The sequence below is a fragment of the Galeopterus variegatus genome, unplaced genomic scaffold (genome assembly GCF_000696425.1).
Source record: "Galeopterus variegatus unplaced genomic scaffold, G_variegatus-3.0.2 Scaffold1070, whole genome shotgun sequence".
NCBI classification, from domain to species: domain Eukaryota; kingdom Metazoa; phylum Chordata; class Mammalia; order Dermoptera; family Cynocephalidae; genus Galeopterus; species Galeopterus variegatus.
In genome coordinates, this window is record NW_007727181.1 from 440,976 (window position 1) to 461,989 (window position 21,014).

At 40.2% G+C, this 21,014-nt stretch overlaps 1 protein-coding gene across 3 annotated transcripts in view; it reads right to left on the reverse strand.

Annotated features, from left to right (window-relative positions):
• The window catches only part of DZIP1 (DAZ interacting zinc finger protein 1), a 27,105-nt gene extending 6,423 nt beyond the window's left edge, over positions 1–20,682 (reverse strand). The window contains exons 1-7 of one of the 3 annotated variants that reach the window (XM_008574594.1): positions 20,623–20,682; positions 14,139–14,198; positions 6,514–6,656; positions 3,837–3,999; positions 3,404–3,533; positions 2,748–2,801; positions 1,165–1,361 (exon numbers count right to left, since the gene is read on the reverse strand). In XM_008574594.1, the coding sequence (XP_008572816.1) occupies positions 1,165–1,361; positions 2,748–2,801; positions 3,404–3,533; positions 3,837–3,999; positions 6,514–6,656; positions 14,139–14,198; positions 20,623–20,632 (757 nt within the window). In that variant the 5' untranslated portion in view covers positions 20,633–20,682. Of the gene's footprint in view, positions 1–1,164; positions 1,362–2,747; positions 2,802–3,403; positions 3,534–3,836; positions 4,000–6,513; positions 6,657–8,362; positions 9,599–14,138; positions 14,199–20,622 lie in introns of those variants that run through there. The other 2 variants (XM_008574595.1, XM_008574596.1) reach the window with 2 other exon arrangements.
• Positions 20,683–21,014: the final 332 nt, after the last annotated feature.

Genomic DNA, 21,014 nt, shown 5'->3' on the forward strand with positions numbered 1-21,014 from the left:
TGTGTGTGTGTGTGTGTGTGTGTGTGTGTGTGTGGGTGTGTGTATATATATATATTTTTTTTTTTTTTTTTTTTTTTTTTTTTTAAATGACCCATCAGCTTCACTTCTCTTCAGCAAACTATCAGCAGTCACAGACTGGGCCCTTGTCTTTCTTTAGAATTGCCCCAGTTCCAAGGGGCAGCACACTGTACTAGAACAGCCATTCTCATAGTCACCCACTGTTATGGGTGACTTGTTTCCTCCCAAATTCAGATGTCGAAGTCCTAACCCCCAGTACCTCAGAATGTGACCTTACTTGGAGAAGGGGTCTTTAAAGAAGTAATCGAGGTAAAGTGAGGTCCTTAGGGTGGGCCCTAATCATTATGATCAGTGTCCTACAGAAGTGGGAAATGTGGACACAGATGCAGCACAGAGGGAGGAGGATGTGAAGATTCCCTGGGAGAAGACAAGCCAAGGACAGAGGCATGGAACATGTCGTTCCCTGGCAGCCCTCACATGGAACCAATGCTGCCAGCATCCTGATTGGGACTTCCAGCCTCCAGAACCGTAAGACAATAAATTTCTATTGTCTAAGTCACCCAGTTCACGGTACTTTGTTATGGCAGTCCTAGGAAACTAACGCAGATGGATCCCAACATATGATGGTCCAATTGATAACTTTTGGACTTTATGATGGTGCAGGAGCAATAGGCATTCAGTAGAAATGGTATTTCGAGTACCCATACAACTGTTGTTTTTTTCACTTCGGTTCAGTATTCAACAAATTACATAAGAGAGTCAAGACTTTATTATAAAATAGGCTTCGTGTTAGATGATTCTGCTGCACCATAAGCTAATGTAAATGTTCTGCGCACGTTTAAGGTAGGCCAGGCTAAGCTATGGGGTTCGGTAGGTTAGACGTACTGAATGCATTTCGACTTACGATACTTTCATCTTGGGATGGGTTTATCAGGACATAACCCCATTGTAAGTCGCGGAGCATCTGTACACCCAGGCATCCCCACCTCGCTCCTCTCCTTCAGTGTGAACGCAGGCTGGTTGCTAAGCCTGTCCATCTTCCAGGGCGGCAGAGCCTTTTGGATTAGCCGGACCTTCCCCCTGCCCCCAGCTCACACGTCCCGGGCTTGGTGCCCCAGGTGAGACTTTTCACTGATAAAAGCTCACCTGTGGGCTTGGGAGAAACATCCGAGGAGTCCTCCACTTCACTTCCCTCTGTCCAGTCCATGTCACTTTTGAGGGCGCTCTTCCCAAAGCTGCTCTTGTTGCTTTTAGAGGAGTGTGCGGGGACCAGGTCTGGGGACGCGTATACCCGGATGAGGTTGTCCTCGTCCGGCTCCTCCTCTGAACTGAAGGGAGGGGTCCTACACAAAGCAAAACCCAAACAGGGGGTGCTGTCTTTTTATGTTTCAGGATTTACAAAGGTTATTCCCAGAGACAACAACCAACAATCTCCTGAGTGGCCACAGGCAAGATGGTGGTAGGGCCCAGGTGTCATGCCCAAGGCTGAGTGAAGAGTCATTGCAAATCCAGACCTGCCAACCATGAGGCATGTTTATCAACATGGATTGAAGTTATAAACTTTTTTCTCTAAGACCAAATGTGTATATTCTTAATATTCTTGGTTTTGACAAACCTAAGATAAACATTTCCACAATAAAACTACTTCATCTGTTAAAATAGGGATGTTACTTATAACTTACCTTATATGATACCTTACGCAGTGCTTTTCCGTACACAATCTCATTTGTATCATCACATGAATTATCACACCCAATTTAAAGTGAAATAGAAGTCCAGATCAGTGTTTGCTCTTTTAAAAAATATTTATTGAGCACCTAAATTCCAATGTGCCAGTCTTGTAAATATTGATCGAGTTATACAACATCACATGAAATAAAGCTCTTCCTATGAGATTACGTACATGAAAAGTGTTTTTGAAGGGCGAATCATTATTTATTATTTCTACTGTACAATGTCTGAATGAAGATACATTTATGGCATCAATATATCCAGAACAATGACAATGAAATTTGATTATGATAAAATTAGTTTTATTCATAACTAATTACAGTAATATACCTACAATTTATTGAGTACCCACAGTACCAAGCACTGAGCCAAGAAGCCCTTTTCATATATCATTTAATTAGTAGAACTATCCTGTGAAAAATGCAGCATTATCCCATTTGCAGAAAAAATTGAGGCTTAAAACATCCTATATTATGGATAAGAAAACTGAGGCTGAAGACAGTAATCAACTGAATCTGTGGCACCCAGTTGATGAGCGAGTGAGCTACAATTCTTAGTATCCTAAGAGAACCTAAGAGAGTAAGGTCTAGGGTCATTACCAACTTTCACAAGAAGCTAGAATAGTAGAATATCATCTGAAACAAACTTACACTATTATGGATCTAGTCATTAAAACAAAACATCGATTTAATTTAAACCTGCTTATTGAGAAATTACTTAACATTCGAGGGTGGGAAGAGAGAGATAAGAATGACTCAGGTGTGGTCCCTCTTCTTAATGGAGGCCACAATGTGATTAAGTACTATTGACTTGTGTAATAACTTATAAAGAAACAAAGACATGTCACATACAACACTTCACAAAGGAATCACAAATTAATTATGACATTTAATATTTATGTTTTCAGTTAACCACAATGAGCATATTAATTTACAATGAAAGGAATGTTTAATGAAAAGAATTTTAAAAATACCCCCCACCTCCACCCCAGTACTCACGTAATACTTGAAGACTTTCTGGGAAAATGATCTTCTGTGATATTTTTCTTAATTCTAAAAACAACATAAGAATTTTCCGAAACTGCATGAGTTTGTGAATAATATAATTTAACATAAATTTCTATGAAATTGGTGATTTTTGCTTTTAATATATGTTAAAGAGGGACAGCAGCAACGTAAGGCTCCCAGTGTCAACTAGAAACTGGTAGGAATTACAAGTATGATTTCTCTGTTGGGCCAAACACTGTTCTGGACTCAATGTTTGTGTCCTCCCTCCCACCCCCCAAACTCATATGCTGAAGACTTGACCCCCAGTGTGATAGTATCTGGAAGTGGGGCCTTCGGGAGGTGATTAGGTTTAGGCGAGATCATGAAGGTAAGGCTCCCTTGATGGGATTAGTGCCCTCGAACAGGAGAAAGAGAGACCAGAGCACTCTCTCTGCCGTGTGAGGACAGTGCCCATCTATAAGGCAGAAAGAGATCCTTCAACGGAACTGACCATGCGGGTACCCTGATCTCAGACTTCCAGCCTCTAGAATTGTGAGAAAATATATTTCTGTTGTTTTAGTCACCCAGTCTGTGGAATTTTGTTATGGGAGCCCAAACTGACCAAGACAAACATTAATAAAAAAATGTTTAGGGTTGAAAATACTCACTTTGGAACAGATGTCCTATCAGTAAAGACAGGTCTTTGTCTAATCAATTGTCTGCTCTTGCGAGGAAGTTGTATCGCTTTGGGTACTTCTCCAGTTGAAAGAGTATCCATCTGAGAAACACTGAACTTATCTGGAATAGTAGTGGCATTCATGAGTCTCCAGAGCCTTTATGATCAGTAAGTGAAAAGTGAAAATAAACAGTACAATACTGTCTACAATGCCACAGAAATGAACAAGCCCATCTCTAGGGTATGGAGTCCAGACTTCAGAGGTCTTTTTAAATGTAAAAACAAAATCCAAGACCCAGCACTTAATAGTACGAATTGTAAGAGTTGCCAATGAAGTGCCAAAGTTTGTAAACCATTTAAAATTATGAAAAGATTGTTAAATTAAGTTCCCGTCCACAGCAGTGAAATGGCAGTAACAGGCTTACCTGAAGAGAGTAATGCTCTCTCCTCCATTTTACAGCTGAGCTGATGTTCTAGTAATTCTCGAATCTGCTGAATGTTAGGTATTTGTCGTTCTCGCTCGTGTCTTGCTGATTCCACAGTTCTCAGCACTCTACTCAAGTGATCACTTGGAATACCGCGTATATCCTAAAGGAATAAGATGTTAAGTCAGTCAATTATCCTGGTATGTTTTTCATTTCATGGGCACATGTCAGCATTAACCATGCCAACGTTTCAATCCATCCTTACTGGACTCCAGCAGCAAGTAAGGTGGGGGATGCCCCAACACATAACACACTGTTCTGGCCCCTAAAGGAGCTCAGAGAGCAACTGGGCACATAAGTGTTATTCTGGAACTGGAGACAGTGGTCCTAAAGTTCACTGGAAAACAAAATATGGCAGACCTGCCAAGAAATTTTTGAAATAAGACTAATGAAGAAGGCATGGCCTATGTAAGATAGTAAAATACAGGACAAAGCTACTGCACTTCAATCAACATGGTGTTGTCAGAGGTACAAAAAAAAAAAAAAAACAAGGTAAAACACTTGAAAGTCCAAAAACAAATCCAAATACTTGTATACACAGACATTTCCTATATGATAAAACTGTCACCTCAAGTAAGTAGAGAAAGGATAGAGTATTCAACAAATGAAATGGGACAACAGATCCAACTGAAAATAAAGTTGGATCTCCAAATCACTCTTTCCAAATCTAATTTTTAAAGCTCAAATAGACAAAAACCAAAATAAACAAAATACCTCTCCAAGCATTAGGAAAAAAATATAGAACGTCTTTACAATCTTAGGATAAAAGAAAATGTCCCAATTAAAGTTAAAACCCAAAAACCATATGCAAACAACCAACACGAAAAACTACAGCTTCAAGAAACAATATGCATAGGATCTACAGACACTGTACGAATGTCTTTGATTTCAGCTTCCCTAAGGGTGGTCAAAACCCACCTAATAAGAGTCTATGTGGAAATTAAAAAGACTGACAATACTAAGAGTTGGCAAAAGATGTGGAGCAAGTGAACTCTCACACATTGTTCAGTATATTGTAAACTGGTACAAACACTTTGGACAACTATTTGGCAATAGCTATTACACTAAATATAGGCCTACCCTTTCACCCAGCAATTTCATTCCTAGATATATATCCAAGAAAAAGGAATGCCTATGTCCACAGAGAGACATGAATAATAATTAATAGCCAACAAGAGCTCCAAACTGGAAATTCAAATGTGCATCAGCAGAGGAAGAGATCAATTGCAGCATATTCATGCAAGAATACTACAAGCTACTGCTACATGAAATGACAGGTGTGAATCACATAGACAAAATCATAAGCAAAAGAAGTAAGATAACAAAATACTACACAGTGTACAATTCCACTTATATGAGGTTCAAGAATAAGTAAAACTAAGTCAGAATACCTGTTACCTCTGGTTGGGGAGTAGGGGGTGATACTGACTAGGAAAAGATAAAAGAATCTGTGTTGGAAATGTTCGATCTCATCATCTGGTGCTGGTTACAGATCACACCCACGTTCACAAAGACACACGTATACACAAACACACATTCTTATATACATGCACACATCCATGTACACACAAATCTGTATACAAGGGTAATAAAAATAGAATTAAAAGATAATGCAAATTTTTCTGTGAACTTTTTGAAGTACCCTCGTATATGCATACAAGTATATAAACATGAATACACACAAACACATCCACAAATACATCTGCATGCTCATATATATGTCCATATATACACATATGCATATAAACATAGTCACACAATGTATACACATATACATATGCATCCATATACAAACACATCCATATACACACACGTATACACACACATATACACACACAAATACCTATACACATATACATCAGCATGGACACATACAGATACACACAGAGACATACATGCATATATCTACATACCCCCCCACACTACACACATCCAAGTGCACATGTAGATGTGAATATATGATGCACACATGTATGCATGTGCTCATACTTGCATAAGTGTGTATGCCCACGCATGCATATGTATTCACATACTTCACAAATATAGGTATATAAATTCACATATATTCACATATGTAGGTCTGTAAATTCATCAAGTTGTTCAGTTAAGATTTATTATGTCAATATAAAATGTAAAAAGCAAAAAGAGTCTATATGTAATATAATGTACCAAAATCATTCAAACTGACAACAATTCATTCATCCATTCGCTCAACAAGTACTTATTAAGTGCTGATTTTGTAGTAGGCAATGATTTGGAGTTAATATCCGAATGTAAGCAGCACTGCGACTGCCTAGACACAAACTCTGGCTCCTTCATTACTAGCCATGTGACCTCAAGCTGGTTTCTTAACCTTTCTGTAAAATGGAGATAATAATGTCATTATATCAGAGATTTGTTTCTACATTAAATAGTTACTATTTGTTAAGGTCTTAAAAATGTACCAGGCACACAGTGAATGCCATTTAAGTGTCTGATAAATAAAGTAGGTTGTATTAACCTCTGGTCTCCATATATAGACAGAACTAACATGCTACCTTGTCTTATCTGATCATTTCTTATTTAGAGAACAAAATATAACAAAACTAGGAAATATTCCAAAAATGAATGAACATACTGCATTAATTCCCAAGGTTTCCAGTTTCTCCACCAAGCTCTGCTCCAAGACTGTTCTTATTTCTTTAATGAGGGAGGGGTTACTCTTCAAAGCTTTCCTTAGATTCATCTTGTTATTATGTAATTTCTGTTCATTTTCCCTTCCTGAAATAAGGTTTAAAAGATGTGTTAAAAAGGAATTAAAGAAATACATTAAATCTCTAAGCAGAAAATGGCAAAGCACAACTTTAGTAATGTTGTTAAGGTTTTGCGTATTTTAGTCATTTGGCACAATATAAAATACTCAAGTATTATAGCTTTTAAAAGTATTTTAAGTGTGCTTCAAAACTTCAGTGTCTTTAAAGACCCTTGATCACTTAACCTAATTACAGCTAGATAAATCACATAAGAAGCATATGTATCTGTAGAAGCATGATGGAAAAAATTTATTTAGAAGTTTAATGTTTTATCACTACAATTATTTCACTATTTCCTGAAAAATTCATCTCTAAGTTCAATTAGAATTTATGTGTCATCTTATGAAGAAAAAGCTCAATTTATTTAAATGATTAAAAGTTTTTAAGTAATAAATTTAGTAGAAGCTAAGTGCATACAAAATTTCAAAATGTGAAATTATCCCCCTCAAAATATTTACCAAAATGAAAAAGAGGTTAACAAAAGTCTTAGAAAAAGTATATTTTGTTTAAAACAACCTAGAATTAAAAACAAAGAAACCAAAAACAACAGGCCATATTCTCACTTCTCCTTCCCTACTCCACTTCTATTACCCACTAAAAATGACTAGTTCAAGAGCATTTGGCAAAGGGGAGTGGATGGCAAGACCATTGAAGAGCTTAGTCCTCATGTCCAAGGAAACAAAGACTGACTAAAGAGATGCAATGCGTGGCAGTTCAGACAAGGGTGAATGTCCAGAGCCAGAGCTGAAGGAAATGCGACAACCGTATCATTCTGGAATCTAATCTCTAAACGGAGGCATTTCACCCAATAAGGTGGCATTGAAAGCCACCTTCCTCAGGTGTGGGGCTTCAGGCTGCCTGAGACACTCTCTTCTTCCACTGCTGCATCCACCTCAGCAGATGGGACTTTTAGTACCCACAGTACTGAGATTTGCAGAAGATCTTGAACAAAATACCTTTTGTTTAAGATATTTTCTAAACACCAGTTCAATTCCAGTAATAAAGAATATTTCTGTTAATTAACAAATGGTTTTACTGAAAGCAAAATTAGTCAAAGTACTATTTGTACATTAAATAGGAGGAAAATATCCTGCATAAAAATACTTTTCTGTACTTTGCTGATTCAGCTTGCTAAGCTGAAATTATAAAATTGTGTATGATTATATATGATTAAAAGCAGAAGTCATCTTAAATTTTATATTCTCAGCATTCATGCTGTTGTTTAACCACCAATGTTTTCAAATATTCTAAAACCACCAAAAAAAGCACTTCTGCTCTAGGAACTGACAATCCATCAAAATCTAGAGGGCTTAACTGTGGCCATGGCTGTGTCACTGGCTTTGGCTTCCAGTTGGCCATCAAGTCTGCTAATATATAGTGCTAAAAATAAGAAAAGGCACTAAGAGAGAGCCTAGAACGCATGATGTTACCACTGAAATAGACACATACCCCGCCCCAGTTATGCAAAGGTAATTTTTTGGCCAGTATCTCAAATAAAAAAGGAAGTACACAGAAGCATAGCCTAAATAGTGGCTCCAGACCCTGCTTACTCAGGGACATGGAGCCACATACAAGGGTCAGTCAATGCTGAGAATGGCCTGCCTACAGTGCAGAAGAATCACAAAGCCTTTGATATTAGTGGTTGAATTCATTTGCTGATGTATCCAGGTTCACCTTCAATCCTGATGACAAGTGCATTTTGATGACCGGGTTCTCCCAAATTACGGCAGATTAAACATTTCACTCTGTGCTCAAATTCACTTTATATGTTGGTGCTTGCTTTGGGAAGTCACTTACGAATAATCAGAAAACTATTGGTAAGAATCCTTAAAAGGCTGGGGCTGGCCAACAGAAGCAAGAGAAAGAATATAGAGTAGACAGAAAAAAATTAATAAAGTTTTTATGTAGAGGTGGAATTAATTACTTGAAAACCAACCATAGCTGAAGATTTTAGTTAAAGCACATATTGCTCACCTAGACCAACAAGACAAAACTTTCCAGAGATCAGCATTCCTCCAAACAAAAATTCTGAAACACATACAAGCAGATGGGCAGGCTCCACATAATCAGTTACATCAGACATACAACATACCATTTATGGCAAGCAAATCACTGTAGCACAAGGCAAGTAATTTAAAAAACTGGAATTTCTGAGCTGGAAGGGACTTTATCTATCACCTAGTAATGAACCTCCTCATTTTTCACATAAGGATGCTAAAACCAGAGAGGTACAGGGGCTTCCCCAAAGGCCACTCACCTAGTCCTGCAAAGCCTGCACCAGCTTCCCTTTCTCCATTTCTTTTCTGCTTTAAACTGTAGAAAGCAGAAAACCTGGACTTTTGTTCCAGCCCTGTCACTAATTAAACTCAACAACCAGGAGCACACTTCCAATCCCATGTTTCAAGTTTCTGAGGAATAAAATGACCTCTAAAATCCCTTCTGGTCTTCACATTCTAATATCCTATAAAACAGCAAGGCCAAGCATGCCTCTATACAACTGTCAAAAAGCAAGTCCACAGAAATATGCACATGTGAGTTACTTCCTAGTTAACAGCCACAGTGTTTTTGCAAACCACTGCCAAAATTTAACTTCACAGGCATTTACCTGCAAAACGTTAGCACAAGTTAAGGAATTTATTGATGGCAATTAATCTGCTGACAGCATGCCAACTCCACAAAGGCAGTAGAAAAATACAGTCACTGGTTTCTGTAGTGGTGCACCTGGACCCTGGGGTGTTTTCCGTGGTCCTTGGCACTCTCCTATCTCCCACCAGCGCTCTCTCTGAACACATGGAGAGTTGCAAGGGTTATTTTCTCCCAGTCCAGTCCCCCAAATGTGGCAATGACCAGTGATGGTGTCTGCTGTCAATGTAATTTCTACGTTGGGTAGAAGAACTCTAAAAGCACAGACGAATGAGGGAGTGGGTGGAACTTGGAACTGAAAGTCAAGAGTCCTCTCTAGGTGACAGTGGACAAACCACCATTCCTCTTGGAACCCTGGCTGACCTGTTTCTTAAATGCGTGTGAAGCGTATGACCTGAAGTTCCCATTTCGAAATTTCTATGAACCTCCTGACACATTTCATAGATTTTTCAAAGAAGAACGGATTTTATGTCTTGGACATTAATAAATGATACATAAGGAAGAGAGAAGAAGCATGTTACTTGCAAGTAAAATGATGTGTCATTGTTCAGAACTCAAATAGGATAAGATATGTTCATCCTGTCTCTGGGAAACCAACAGGGATGGTTGAAATTCACCTAAAGACAATATATTATAAGCAGCATTTCTCTTAACCTACAGGGCTCACAGACTCACACGCCTATACAAAGAAGGCAGGCAAAAGGCGGGGTATGGCAACTCGAGGAGCCCGTGGCTGCTTCTACAGCCGGTGACTGCTACTCAGCCCTGGTGAATGTTGCTATCTGGACCGTATGCCCAGGATTTCCAGTTTTTCAGGAGACGTCAGAAATTAGGATATTCACATGAAATATTCTGATTTTTAATGTGGGCAACTGACTGTAAAATAGCTGCCAACAGTAGAGCTCAAACAAATCTCAGTCTGTGGAATGGATTTCACCTGTAGGAATCTGGTTTGACACCTGCACTGTGGCCATCCTTAGGCCACTGGAAGTATTTGCTAATGATCCACCGAGCTCTTTCTTGGTGAAATGGAACAAGGCCAAGCATCCCGTAAGAGGGTGACAATATCGTTTAACATTATGCTCATCGAAGCACCCTTAAATTGCCTTTGAGTTCGCCCTCCCTCTCCCAACGTAGCAGCCTCAGTAAGGAAGAATAAGAAGGGGAAGACCACCTCCCTAACAGACCTGCTGGCCGAGGATGGGAGACTGGTGGAGGAAGTAGACTCGCCCCCAAACCAGCGAGCTGGGCTGATGAAACAGAAGACCTGCAGGGAGATGTTTCAACCACTTGGCACAGTGATGACGACGATGTGTATACAGCACCTCCAATGGACCATTCCATCCTTCCCACTGCTCCACCGGCTGCTCGGGAACCCAATATTGACTGGAGCCGTCTTCCCAAATCACCACCCTACATTGCTTTTCTAGGGAACCTGCCCTATGATGTGACAGAAGACTCCATTAAGGAATTCTTCAGAGGATTAAATATCAGTTCAGCTCATTTACCGTGTGAACCCAGCAATCCAGAGAGGCTCAGAGGTTTCGGTTATGTTGAGTTTGAGGACCCGGATTCCCTACTCAGTTCCCTGAGTCTCAATGAAGAGTCTCTAGGTAACAGGAGAATTTGAGTGGATGTTGCTGATCAAGCACAGGATAAAGACAGGGGTGATCACTCTTTTGGCCAAGACAGAAATTAAAATTCTGACAAAACAGATGCTGACTAGATGGCCCATCCTGCCACAGGCAGCTATGATGACTACCTGCCTAGAAGAGGTGATGATAACTTTGGAGATGAGTATTGAGATCGTTATGATTCAAACAGGTACTGGGACGGCCCTCACCGGGATATGGATTGATATGGGGGCTGGGATTGCTATGATGACTGAGGCAGCAGAGACTATGATAGAGGCTATGATTCCAGGATAGGTAGTGGCAGAAGAGCATTTGGTAGTGGGTATCACAGGGATGACGACTACCGATGAGGCGGGGACCACTATGAAGACCATTATGACAGACAGGACCATTGGTCATGAAGTTCCAGAGATGATTACTATTGGGATGATTACAGGCTGATGACAGATGTCCCCCTCCAAAGACTCAAACTGAATCTAAAGCCCCGGAGTACTCCTAAGGAAGATGACTCCTCTGCTAGTACCTCCCAGTCCAGCTGAGCGGTTTCTGTCTTTGGAGGGGCAAAGCCTGTTGACACAGCTGCTAGAGAAAGAGAAGTAAAAGAACAGCCACAAAGGAACAAGAGAGATCGCAGCGTCAGCTAGATGAGCCAAAACTAGAACGACAGCTTCAGGAGAGACACCCAAACTGGCGAAGTGAAGAAACTCAGGAACGGGAATGGTGGAGGACGGGAAGTGAGTCATCGCAGACTGGGACCTCTGCCACATCAGGCAGAAATGCACGAAGGAGAGACAGTGAGAGGTCTCTAGAAAATGAAACCCTCGCTAAGGAGGAAGACTGTCACTCTCCAACTTCTAAAACTCCCAAACCCAATCAGCCTCTAAGGTAATGCCAGTCCTTCCACCAAAGAAGAATGCTTGGGTGAAGCAAAGTTCTAACCCTCCTGCTTGATCACAGAGCAGCAATCCCCTACAAGTGGGGGTGGAAAAGTAGCTCCAGCCTGACCATATGAGGAAGGAACAGCAAGGAGAGATGAAAATAAAGTAGGTGGGATGAGTGTCCCCAAAAGGCAAACGGGGAATACTCGTTGTGGTCCAGGAGGAGGAGAGAACAAAGACCACCGCAAGGAGCTGGATAGGAAAGATGGCAAAAAGGATCAAGACTCCAGATCTGCACCTGAGCTAAAGAAACCCAAAGAAAATCCAGCCTCCAAGTTGAGCTCTACAAGCAGGTGTGCTGCTCTCTCCATTGACCGTGAAGATGAAAATGAGCGAGAAGATGACACCAAATAGACCTCTACATCCTGTGCTTTCTCCAAGTCTCTCTCCACCCTGGAACACTCAAGAGCAAATCAAACCTCTATCCAGACAAGACAAAATTAAACTCATCATCTCCTGTAGATGAAAAGTCTAAATTTCCCTCAACAACTTTGTATGGCTTTATTACTGTCATGTACTGCATACGGCATTTTCATGAGCACATACACAACAGTGGCTATGCCATCTACGTTTGCATAAGCACACTCTGTGATGTTCACACAAGGACAAAATCACCCAACACCACATTTCTCAGAATGTAATCCTGTCGTTAAGTGACACGTGACTGTAATTTAATGCATTTACACTCATTCTTGTTTCTGAAACAGGTTTCTAAACAGCAATTACAAAGAAATTTTTAAAAAGAAACAACTAAAATAATATTTTTTATCCCATGAATACGTATAATCAATAAAAATAAAAAATGAATAAATAAAACAAAATAATACTTTTAAATATCAGTGCCTACTATGGGCAACTACTTGCTTGGATACGAAGATATGAAATCTAAACTAAATAGTCTGTCTAAAATATAGAAAGTCAGGACAAACTGCAAACACACATGGAAGCAAAATAAGCAAACCTCACTAAAAATATCAGAAAGTACAAAGGGCTGGCTGGTTGACTCATCAGTTAGAGTGTGGTGTTGTAAGAGTTCGGATCCCTGTACCCACCAGCCACCAAAAAAAAAACTACTGATGACTAACATCACAAGACCAAGTATAGATGACTAAAATAGCAAGATCAAGACTTGAAAATATACATTATGTAGATATTATGAACGTGCCTGATTTGGTCAATTCTCAACTTGTAGCCTTGTAGAAATAAACAAAGGTTGGTAAAAGTCTACAGAACACAAAAGAAGTTATAACAAATATTGACTTTTCATATTAGAATATATAATCTTACTTCTCTTCCTGACAAAGATGACAAAACCAGAACTCAAATGGGTATTAACAATTTGTCTTCTCCTAAAGAACTGATATATGGTAAAGCATTGTTATTAATATAGAAAAAATTATGATAAACTCATTCAAATATAATTGTTTTTAAGATCTACAAGTCTAGCATTAGAAAATACTCCTTATAATTAAGATTTTTTCATAAACTTCATGAACATTTTTGTTTGTTTGTTTTTTGGTTTTTTTGTTTGTTTGTTTGGGTTTTTTTGGCAGCTGGCCGGTATGGGGATCCGAACCCTTGACCTTGGTGTTACAAGGCTGCGCTCTAACCAACTGAGCTGACCAGCCAGCCCTCATAAACTTTAAAAATTAATTGATAGAAAATAAGTTTTACAACTACCAAATAAAATGAGTGAGCAGTAATAATTTTAATTATCTCCCACACCTGTGACAGCTCCCAAATTCCACCATGAAGATATTATTTTGCACATAAAAATTCTACATCCAGAGCTTAGACACTATGCTTTTCTTGCTACTAGAATAATTTGGAAATGAGCACTTCACCTATTCATTTCAGATTAAGGGTATGAGAAATCACCACTGTGACACAAATATTTTCATACCATCTGGTACACAACATGTGCTGAGTCAAATTGTCATCTCATCAGAATATATCTACATGGAAATGAAGACAATTTTTTTTCAAGTTCTCTGATAGAGGAAATTGCTCATTTCATCTACTTGCATAAGAATATAGTAAAGGAGGGGAAAATATAACAGAATATTAGGGGAATAAGATAACAGAATACTACAGATGGGTTGAAAATATAATCCAAACCTAAATGTCTTTTCTAATTTTGATACAGTAAAATCATACGGCTTGTATTTTCAAGGCTTGGGTTTTAGCACATAAATATAATCTATGCACATAAACCCTGATCAAGCCCTTTGTTACCTTTTTCTTCCTCTGAAAGTTCTTCTATTGGTTCCAGTAGGTGCGACGAGAATGCCTGTTCTATTAATGAGGAAAAATAAGAATAACACAAACAGGACAACGGCAAAGTAAAATTAGTTTCCTTTCAAACAATTTCTAAAGATATAATTCCATGGTATTTAAATCATGCCTAAATAGCAAGAATTTACTTGCTATTAATATAAAAATTAATTTAAAAATATTGAGGCAGTCAGTTAAAGCTGGTCATTTTTTCACAGTATCTTCTATTGATATGTATTTTCTATCAACTACACTCTAAGGAAATAATATTTTTAAATAACTAAGTTAAAGGTTCTCACTCATCAACCTAGTGCCTATAAGACACAAGGGCACAACTGCAGAAGATCTTTGTCATATTATCAAAATATTTTGATCAGATGGCTAAATAGAAAATGAATGAAAATATTTCAATTGCAAAATAACAAACAAAATTCCCGAGGCCCTGGTATTTCCACTTCTGGCTTGCCCCCAGTGCTAAACCCAGGACTTCAAGTGGTAGGACCAGGAAGGTAAAGGGGTAAGGGCAGGTGACAGATGAGCAGCAAGACAGAGATCCATTCTTACACACCTCTGCATCCCTAAACCACGTTTCAAGACTTAGTTTTTCTCCTGGAGTGCCACCAAGACAAGGCCACAGGCTGGAGCAGGCCCTGCCCACAGCTGCGTGAACAAAGGGCCCTTCCAAATCTCACCATGAGACAGTAATGGAGGTTGGGAAGATGAGGTCTCTGGGTGACTTTCCCCAGGGAAATGTTACATGCATACAAAAGGAAACCCACTGGTAGAATGAATTAAACTAAACCCCATCTTATCAACAGAGAGAAATTTCTTTCATGGGAAAGAACAAGTTTTGGCTGAAGGTTTAACGATGGTGGTCAAGCATTAGACATGGCATAAAATGCAACCAGCTTACATGGTGCGTGGTTTACTCACCTTCAGCTTGGAGACTGACGCAGGGCACCTCCCCACCCACCATGTCACCTTCACTCCCAAGACGGAGGTCATTTCATTCTACTACAGACCCCAGAGTGGGCAATGGGCCAGGGTAACAATGGCCAACAATTATTCAGGGTTCAGCAGTGACCAGGCATGATCTAAGGGCTGTGTATCTCAGATTTAATACCTTCTACTATGAAGCTCTGGTTTTTAATTTATTAAAGGTATTTGTAGTACTCTTAGTATTTTAGACAGATAGATGGATGGATGGACAGATAGGTAGATAGAAGGATAGATAGACAGATTTAGGTATATAACATTAGGCTATTACAGCTTGGCCAGCAACCCAGTCAATATATCTAACTTTTTTGGCTATATGGAAGAAACGCACTTTAAACTACTCTCAAATGAACTTCTGGAACACAGCTTTTTGCCAAGTAGGAGACCACTTTAATTTTAAAACATGGACATGGCCCCATGAAGGAACCTTTAAGTCCATGCAAGCACCACAACTGCTGAACACCAAAAACATGCTTTTCAAATGTTACTCGTGTCAAGACTTTGAAATTATACAAATAAGCTATTTTACTAGTTTGAACTGCCGAAAATAGAGATTTAAGGAGGACAACTAATTTAGGTTTAAAAAGTCACGTGGTTTATATTTTATTGTACTTCATGAATATGACAAAAATAAGGTTATGAGGAAAATTTTGACAAAATCTTCATCACACACATATTTATTATTCTATTACAGGGATAGTCCTCCTATGACTTGTATCTTTAGAGGCAGGACAAACTGCCCAAGTTCTGCCGTTTCCTTTTGTGGCACAGAGGGGGAGTTCTAGGAGAAGGCGAGATTCCTGAACCCGGCTCCTACAAGGGCTGGGGAAGTGAGGGTGACCAAACCGAGCTCCTGAAACAAGCAGGCTGATGTTCCACGTGGGCAGGGAAGAGCCTGCCATTCTCATGCTTTGTGAGCCACTGGTCTAGTCTCCAAATGTGCCAGTTCCTGCCCTGAGCTGAGATCTCCAGAGTGACACCTGAAACACTAAGAGCATTAAGTCTCCCCTGAACTTGCTGGAGGCCTCCAGAAAAATCCTTACCTTAGTCTCCTACCATTACCTCCAGAAGAAAGGCTCCCAGGCCTCTACCCAGCCCTGCCCTCTCTCTCACTTGCGGGACTTCATCATTCCCACCCTAGAGGCTGACGTTAGCCAGAGCTTCCTCATGGCTCCTGCCTCACTCATTCAGTCCTCACAATGGCCCACTGAAGCAGCCACTACTATTCTCTCAATTTGGCAGGCATAAAACCAAAGCCTGCAGTTTCATGAGCTGGCTGTGAATACAGACTGTCTACTTCAAAGTCCAGGCTCTTGGCCATGAAGCTATAATGACTCTCTCTACTGGTGCTTGCTGGGCTTGTCTTCCTGACTTCTCCAAATGGCACTGCTGTCCACTCATTTTCGGAGCTCACCATGTTCCAACCCTTCCTTTGCCCTGCTCCCCAATCATGTGCTCAGACACCCCGAGCTGGTCTCCCAGCTCTGATTCTCAGAACACGCTATGATGAGGCCAAGCTTCCTGCAGCCCAGCTCTCCAATTCTGCATGCCCAGCCTCAAGAACACTTAGCAGCTCACACTGCCCAAAGAGCAACCCCAGACAGCTGCAGTCCAACAATCAATGACTGCCATGGATGGTCTCAACCAACCTTATTTCTCGCAAATCTCTTCTGCATTCTCTATGTTCAGCCAAGTAAATAATCTGCACCACTAATTCACATCGAGTGCTTTCCTGCTACCTTTTCCTTCTACTATTTGCCTTGCCTAGGATGCCACTCTGGCATGGTCACATCTGCTCAACTCAAATGGCCAAATGTCAGCTGCTCCAGGAAGTCTCCCTAGAGCTCCCCAAATGGAGAAAATCTCTGCCTTGTCTGGATACCCATTTTGTTTGTCAATGGCTCTCACCCTGCACCATAATGATGAGCATTTTGTCTCCTTTACACATCGTAAATTCCCTAGGGACAGACGTTGTTTCTGATTCATTTCTGTATGTCTGTCAAGCCTAGCCTTGGCTTTGCACATGGAAGTAGCCTGTAACTATCTGTTGTTGCCCAGTGATTTGTGAAGGAAGGAAGGCAGGAATGGCACAGGACACAACTGGTCAAATGCCATAATTACAGGTGGCAGAATTCTTCTGGGATATAAATCTAAGATGTGAGCTACATTCCAAACATTTCTTCTTTTGATTGCACGTAACCATGGTCACCTGACAGGGATCAGACCCATTCTCCTTTAGAGGGTCTAATCCTGCTGAACTGAGACTTCCCTTCAATACTCCCCCATCCTGCTTCTGCAACACTGTTTGGGCCAATGGTACTTTCTTCGCATTAAGGGCCACAAAACACCAGAACCCTGGAACACACTACCTGTCATGTACAGGACAATAAACTATTGCTTGAACCAAAGTACAGTGTTAGGCTTCAGTATCTCAAGATGTAAAATATTTACTTTGGAAGCAAAATAAAATAATAATGGTAAAGTCTAATAAAAAACATTTCTGGGGCCGGCCCGGTGGCGCACTGCTATAGTGTGCCGCTTGGGAAGCGCGGTGGCGCTCCCGCCGAGGGTTCGGATCCCACATGCAGACCGGCCGCTCACTGGCTGAGCGAGAGGCGGGAGCAACACCGAGGGTTGTGATCCCGTGGCCGGTCCCGGTCCGGTACGGGCGTGACACTGAGGGTTGCGATCCGTTGCCGGTCACGAAAAAAGACAAAAAGGAAAAAAAACAAAAAAACATTTCTGCCTTTTGAAAATCCACTTTGACACACTTAATGGCTTAGGGCAGCTTTCTCATTTTTAACTTCTAGTTCTTATGCCCTCATTCTAGCTGTATGATTAAAGTCAGACATACATAAACCTCTCACAATTTAAAGACCAAATTAAAGGAGATCTTTACATGTAGGTAGAACCTAGCAGGTGCCCATATGCTTTGGAAAAAGTGATTTTTTTGCATCCTCACTGCTAAGAGAAGATGGATGTTCTGCCTAGTCACTCTAAAAGAGGCCACATTATCAGACCAGGCAACCTAAGCAATTGGCATATGGACAATTTTCCAACAACAAAGATTATTTTCTTCTCTGAGTATTGTAATACCACAATTTAATCACGACTCCATGAACAATGTGTTCTCCAGTGGTGAAAATAATACTGAAAATTTCTTTGAAGTTTTTGTGAGGAACAACTTAGTAGTGACTGGCAATCAAGCACGATCATTTATTTTCTCCAGTATCTATGTTTCGTCCTACTGACTGCATTAGAATCAGAACATACTGTTTACACTGTTCAGCTTCTGTAGTGTAGTCAAAAGCAGGGGAGTTGCCAGAGTTCCCATTTTTATCTAGACCCCCCTTCAGGACAAAAATGTTGCAATGCTGGTTTAATGGCACCTCGCAGTGGAGTCCCTTCACAGATTGCCCTCAGTGGATGGGAGCAGCCTACCCTCCTCCCCTTGGGGCAGCCCACATCTGAAAGAGACAAATGCAGGGTACAATGGCCTGTCCCTTGCCTCAACGGAGGACAATTCTGGAGTGCCCATCCCAGCTCCTCCACTGCAGCTGCATCTGGATTCAATGCTCCCTTTTCCCAATCCTGTTTCCTTCACATGTGTTGTCTGAGAGCACCCCCCAGTAAACCTCCCCCCTATAAATCTATGCCTCGGAGTCTGTTTCCAAGGGAACCCAACCTAAGACGGTGAGTAATCATGACATTTTCCATGGTGAAGAACTTCATCAAGCTTTGAGATGGAACAAAAGATGGGGGTAAACAGCCTAATTAATATAATGGAATACGTGACTCATCTCCCCTGCCCCCACTGCACTGGGGAAGCTGCTGTGGCTGGGGGAGGGAGGTCGGTGGGCCCTGGCCAAGTCTCGTCCTAGCTCCTGCCCATTGAGATGCTCACAAATCAGCTTTGATCCCAATCCAAGGGCTGTGGGCCTCTTGCCAGGTCTGGCTGGCATTTAAACTAGCATTTCAATCCCAGCAGATGCCAGGAAAAGGGCATGGCTGATTCAGGCAGCCCTGGGCCAATCAGGGCAGGTTCCGCATGGAACACGTGCTTTAGAACTAATAGATTTGTCAGGACCCTTGAATTAATCCCAGACAGCTTAATGTACCTACTCGATGTGTCCTTTACTGAGCAACGAAAATATTCAACAAAGAAAATATGGACCTTGTATAATGTACAGAAGGCTAACAATAACAGGAAATATAATAAAAAGAAGGTGGCCAGCAACGTCCTTATAACAATCAACCCTAAGAAAAGGAGGCAACAGAGAGATTTTCAACCTGACATATGATAACGTGAATAGAGAATGATTACCAGAGATAATTTTCTGGTATATTCAATATTAAAGCAAATTTATATATGTCCAATATGCATTTCATCTGTTACTGGTCCAAAGGAAGAAAACTGCATGTTCTAAACACTTGTAAATAAGAAAATCCAATATGTGGAGAATTTACACATTACATATAGTGATCATATGCTCAAGACAACTAATCTACCCGAAATGATCTTAGGAAAAAAAAAAATAAGGTGCAATAAACAGTTCACGAGTCAGTCATGGGTAAAAATGATCATTACTAAAAGACCGTCATCATATATAGACCACAATATTTACGAAGACAAAAAGTCCCACTATACTGAACAATTAAATCATGGATTTAAGTCCAACATTTTACAACAAGACCAAAAACAAAAGTGGAGTGAAGTAATCAGATTCCAGAGCATTTGTAGGTAAGACAAGAAAAAGATGGTCCTCCTCCCATTGTAATCCACTTGGAATAAACAGCAGACCACAGGAAGATAACATACTACAGAGAAAATACAATGAAAACTGTAAGCACCTTAACTGTATAAAAAGTGACAAATGGCTAAAATATTCACCCCAACTACCAGATCATGTTATTAATACTTATCGCCTTTTTGCTCTGGTCCAAGGACTGAACCCTGGCAGCAATTTCATCCAGCGGTTCCCACTTAGTTCCTTTGGTTTCCATCACGTCTTTTCTAGATATTCCCAACCAATCACTGAAACTGTTTGTTTAAAAAAGGTGACCTGCTGCCACATTGAAAGTTACAAAAACAACCATGGATGCCCTGTGGCATGTGCTGGTTGGCTGACCCAGTAGCAAGTCACACTCCTACTTACCCAATACCTACTACTTTCTACAAAAATCATAAGTAATCAAAGTACTACCAAAAGTTAGAACCTCTATTTATGAGTCTAGCAACATACACATTTTATACTTTACGACTTTCGTAGGTATGTTCAATTTACAATAATATTACATACATAGTGCAGTTTTATTAACTGTTTTGCAATCACTCAAATGTTTTCTGCTTTACATAATTATCCCCACAGAAACACTTTTGGTTAATAAGTTATCTAACTAAGGGTGGGAAAACTGTACATCAAACACTAAGACTATTGCTGAAACTCACCATGTGCCATTGTTAGACTTGATTTAGTTTCCAAAGTCTGTGGGGCTGGGGCATTCACTAGAACAGGATAAAAAGGAAAAAGCTCACAGGTGTCATAATTAAAGCATAAGAATCTGAACATGATGATAACCAAATACTCCTCAAATTAGTCAAGATACATACAGACCACAAGAGACAAATGTTTCAAATGACAATGATATTACACAACTTACTAAACTGATTTTTTATAACAGCTTTATTGACATATAATTTACCCTTTTAAAATATGTGATTCGGTGGTTTTTAGTACATTCACTGGACTGTGCAACTACAACAACTACCTAATTTTAGAACATTTTCATCACCACCACCCCCCAAATGCCAGTACCCCTTAGCCACCACACCTCATTTCT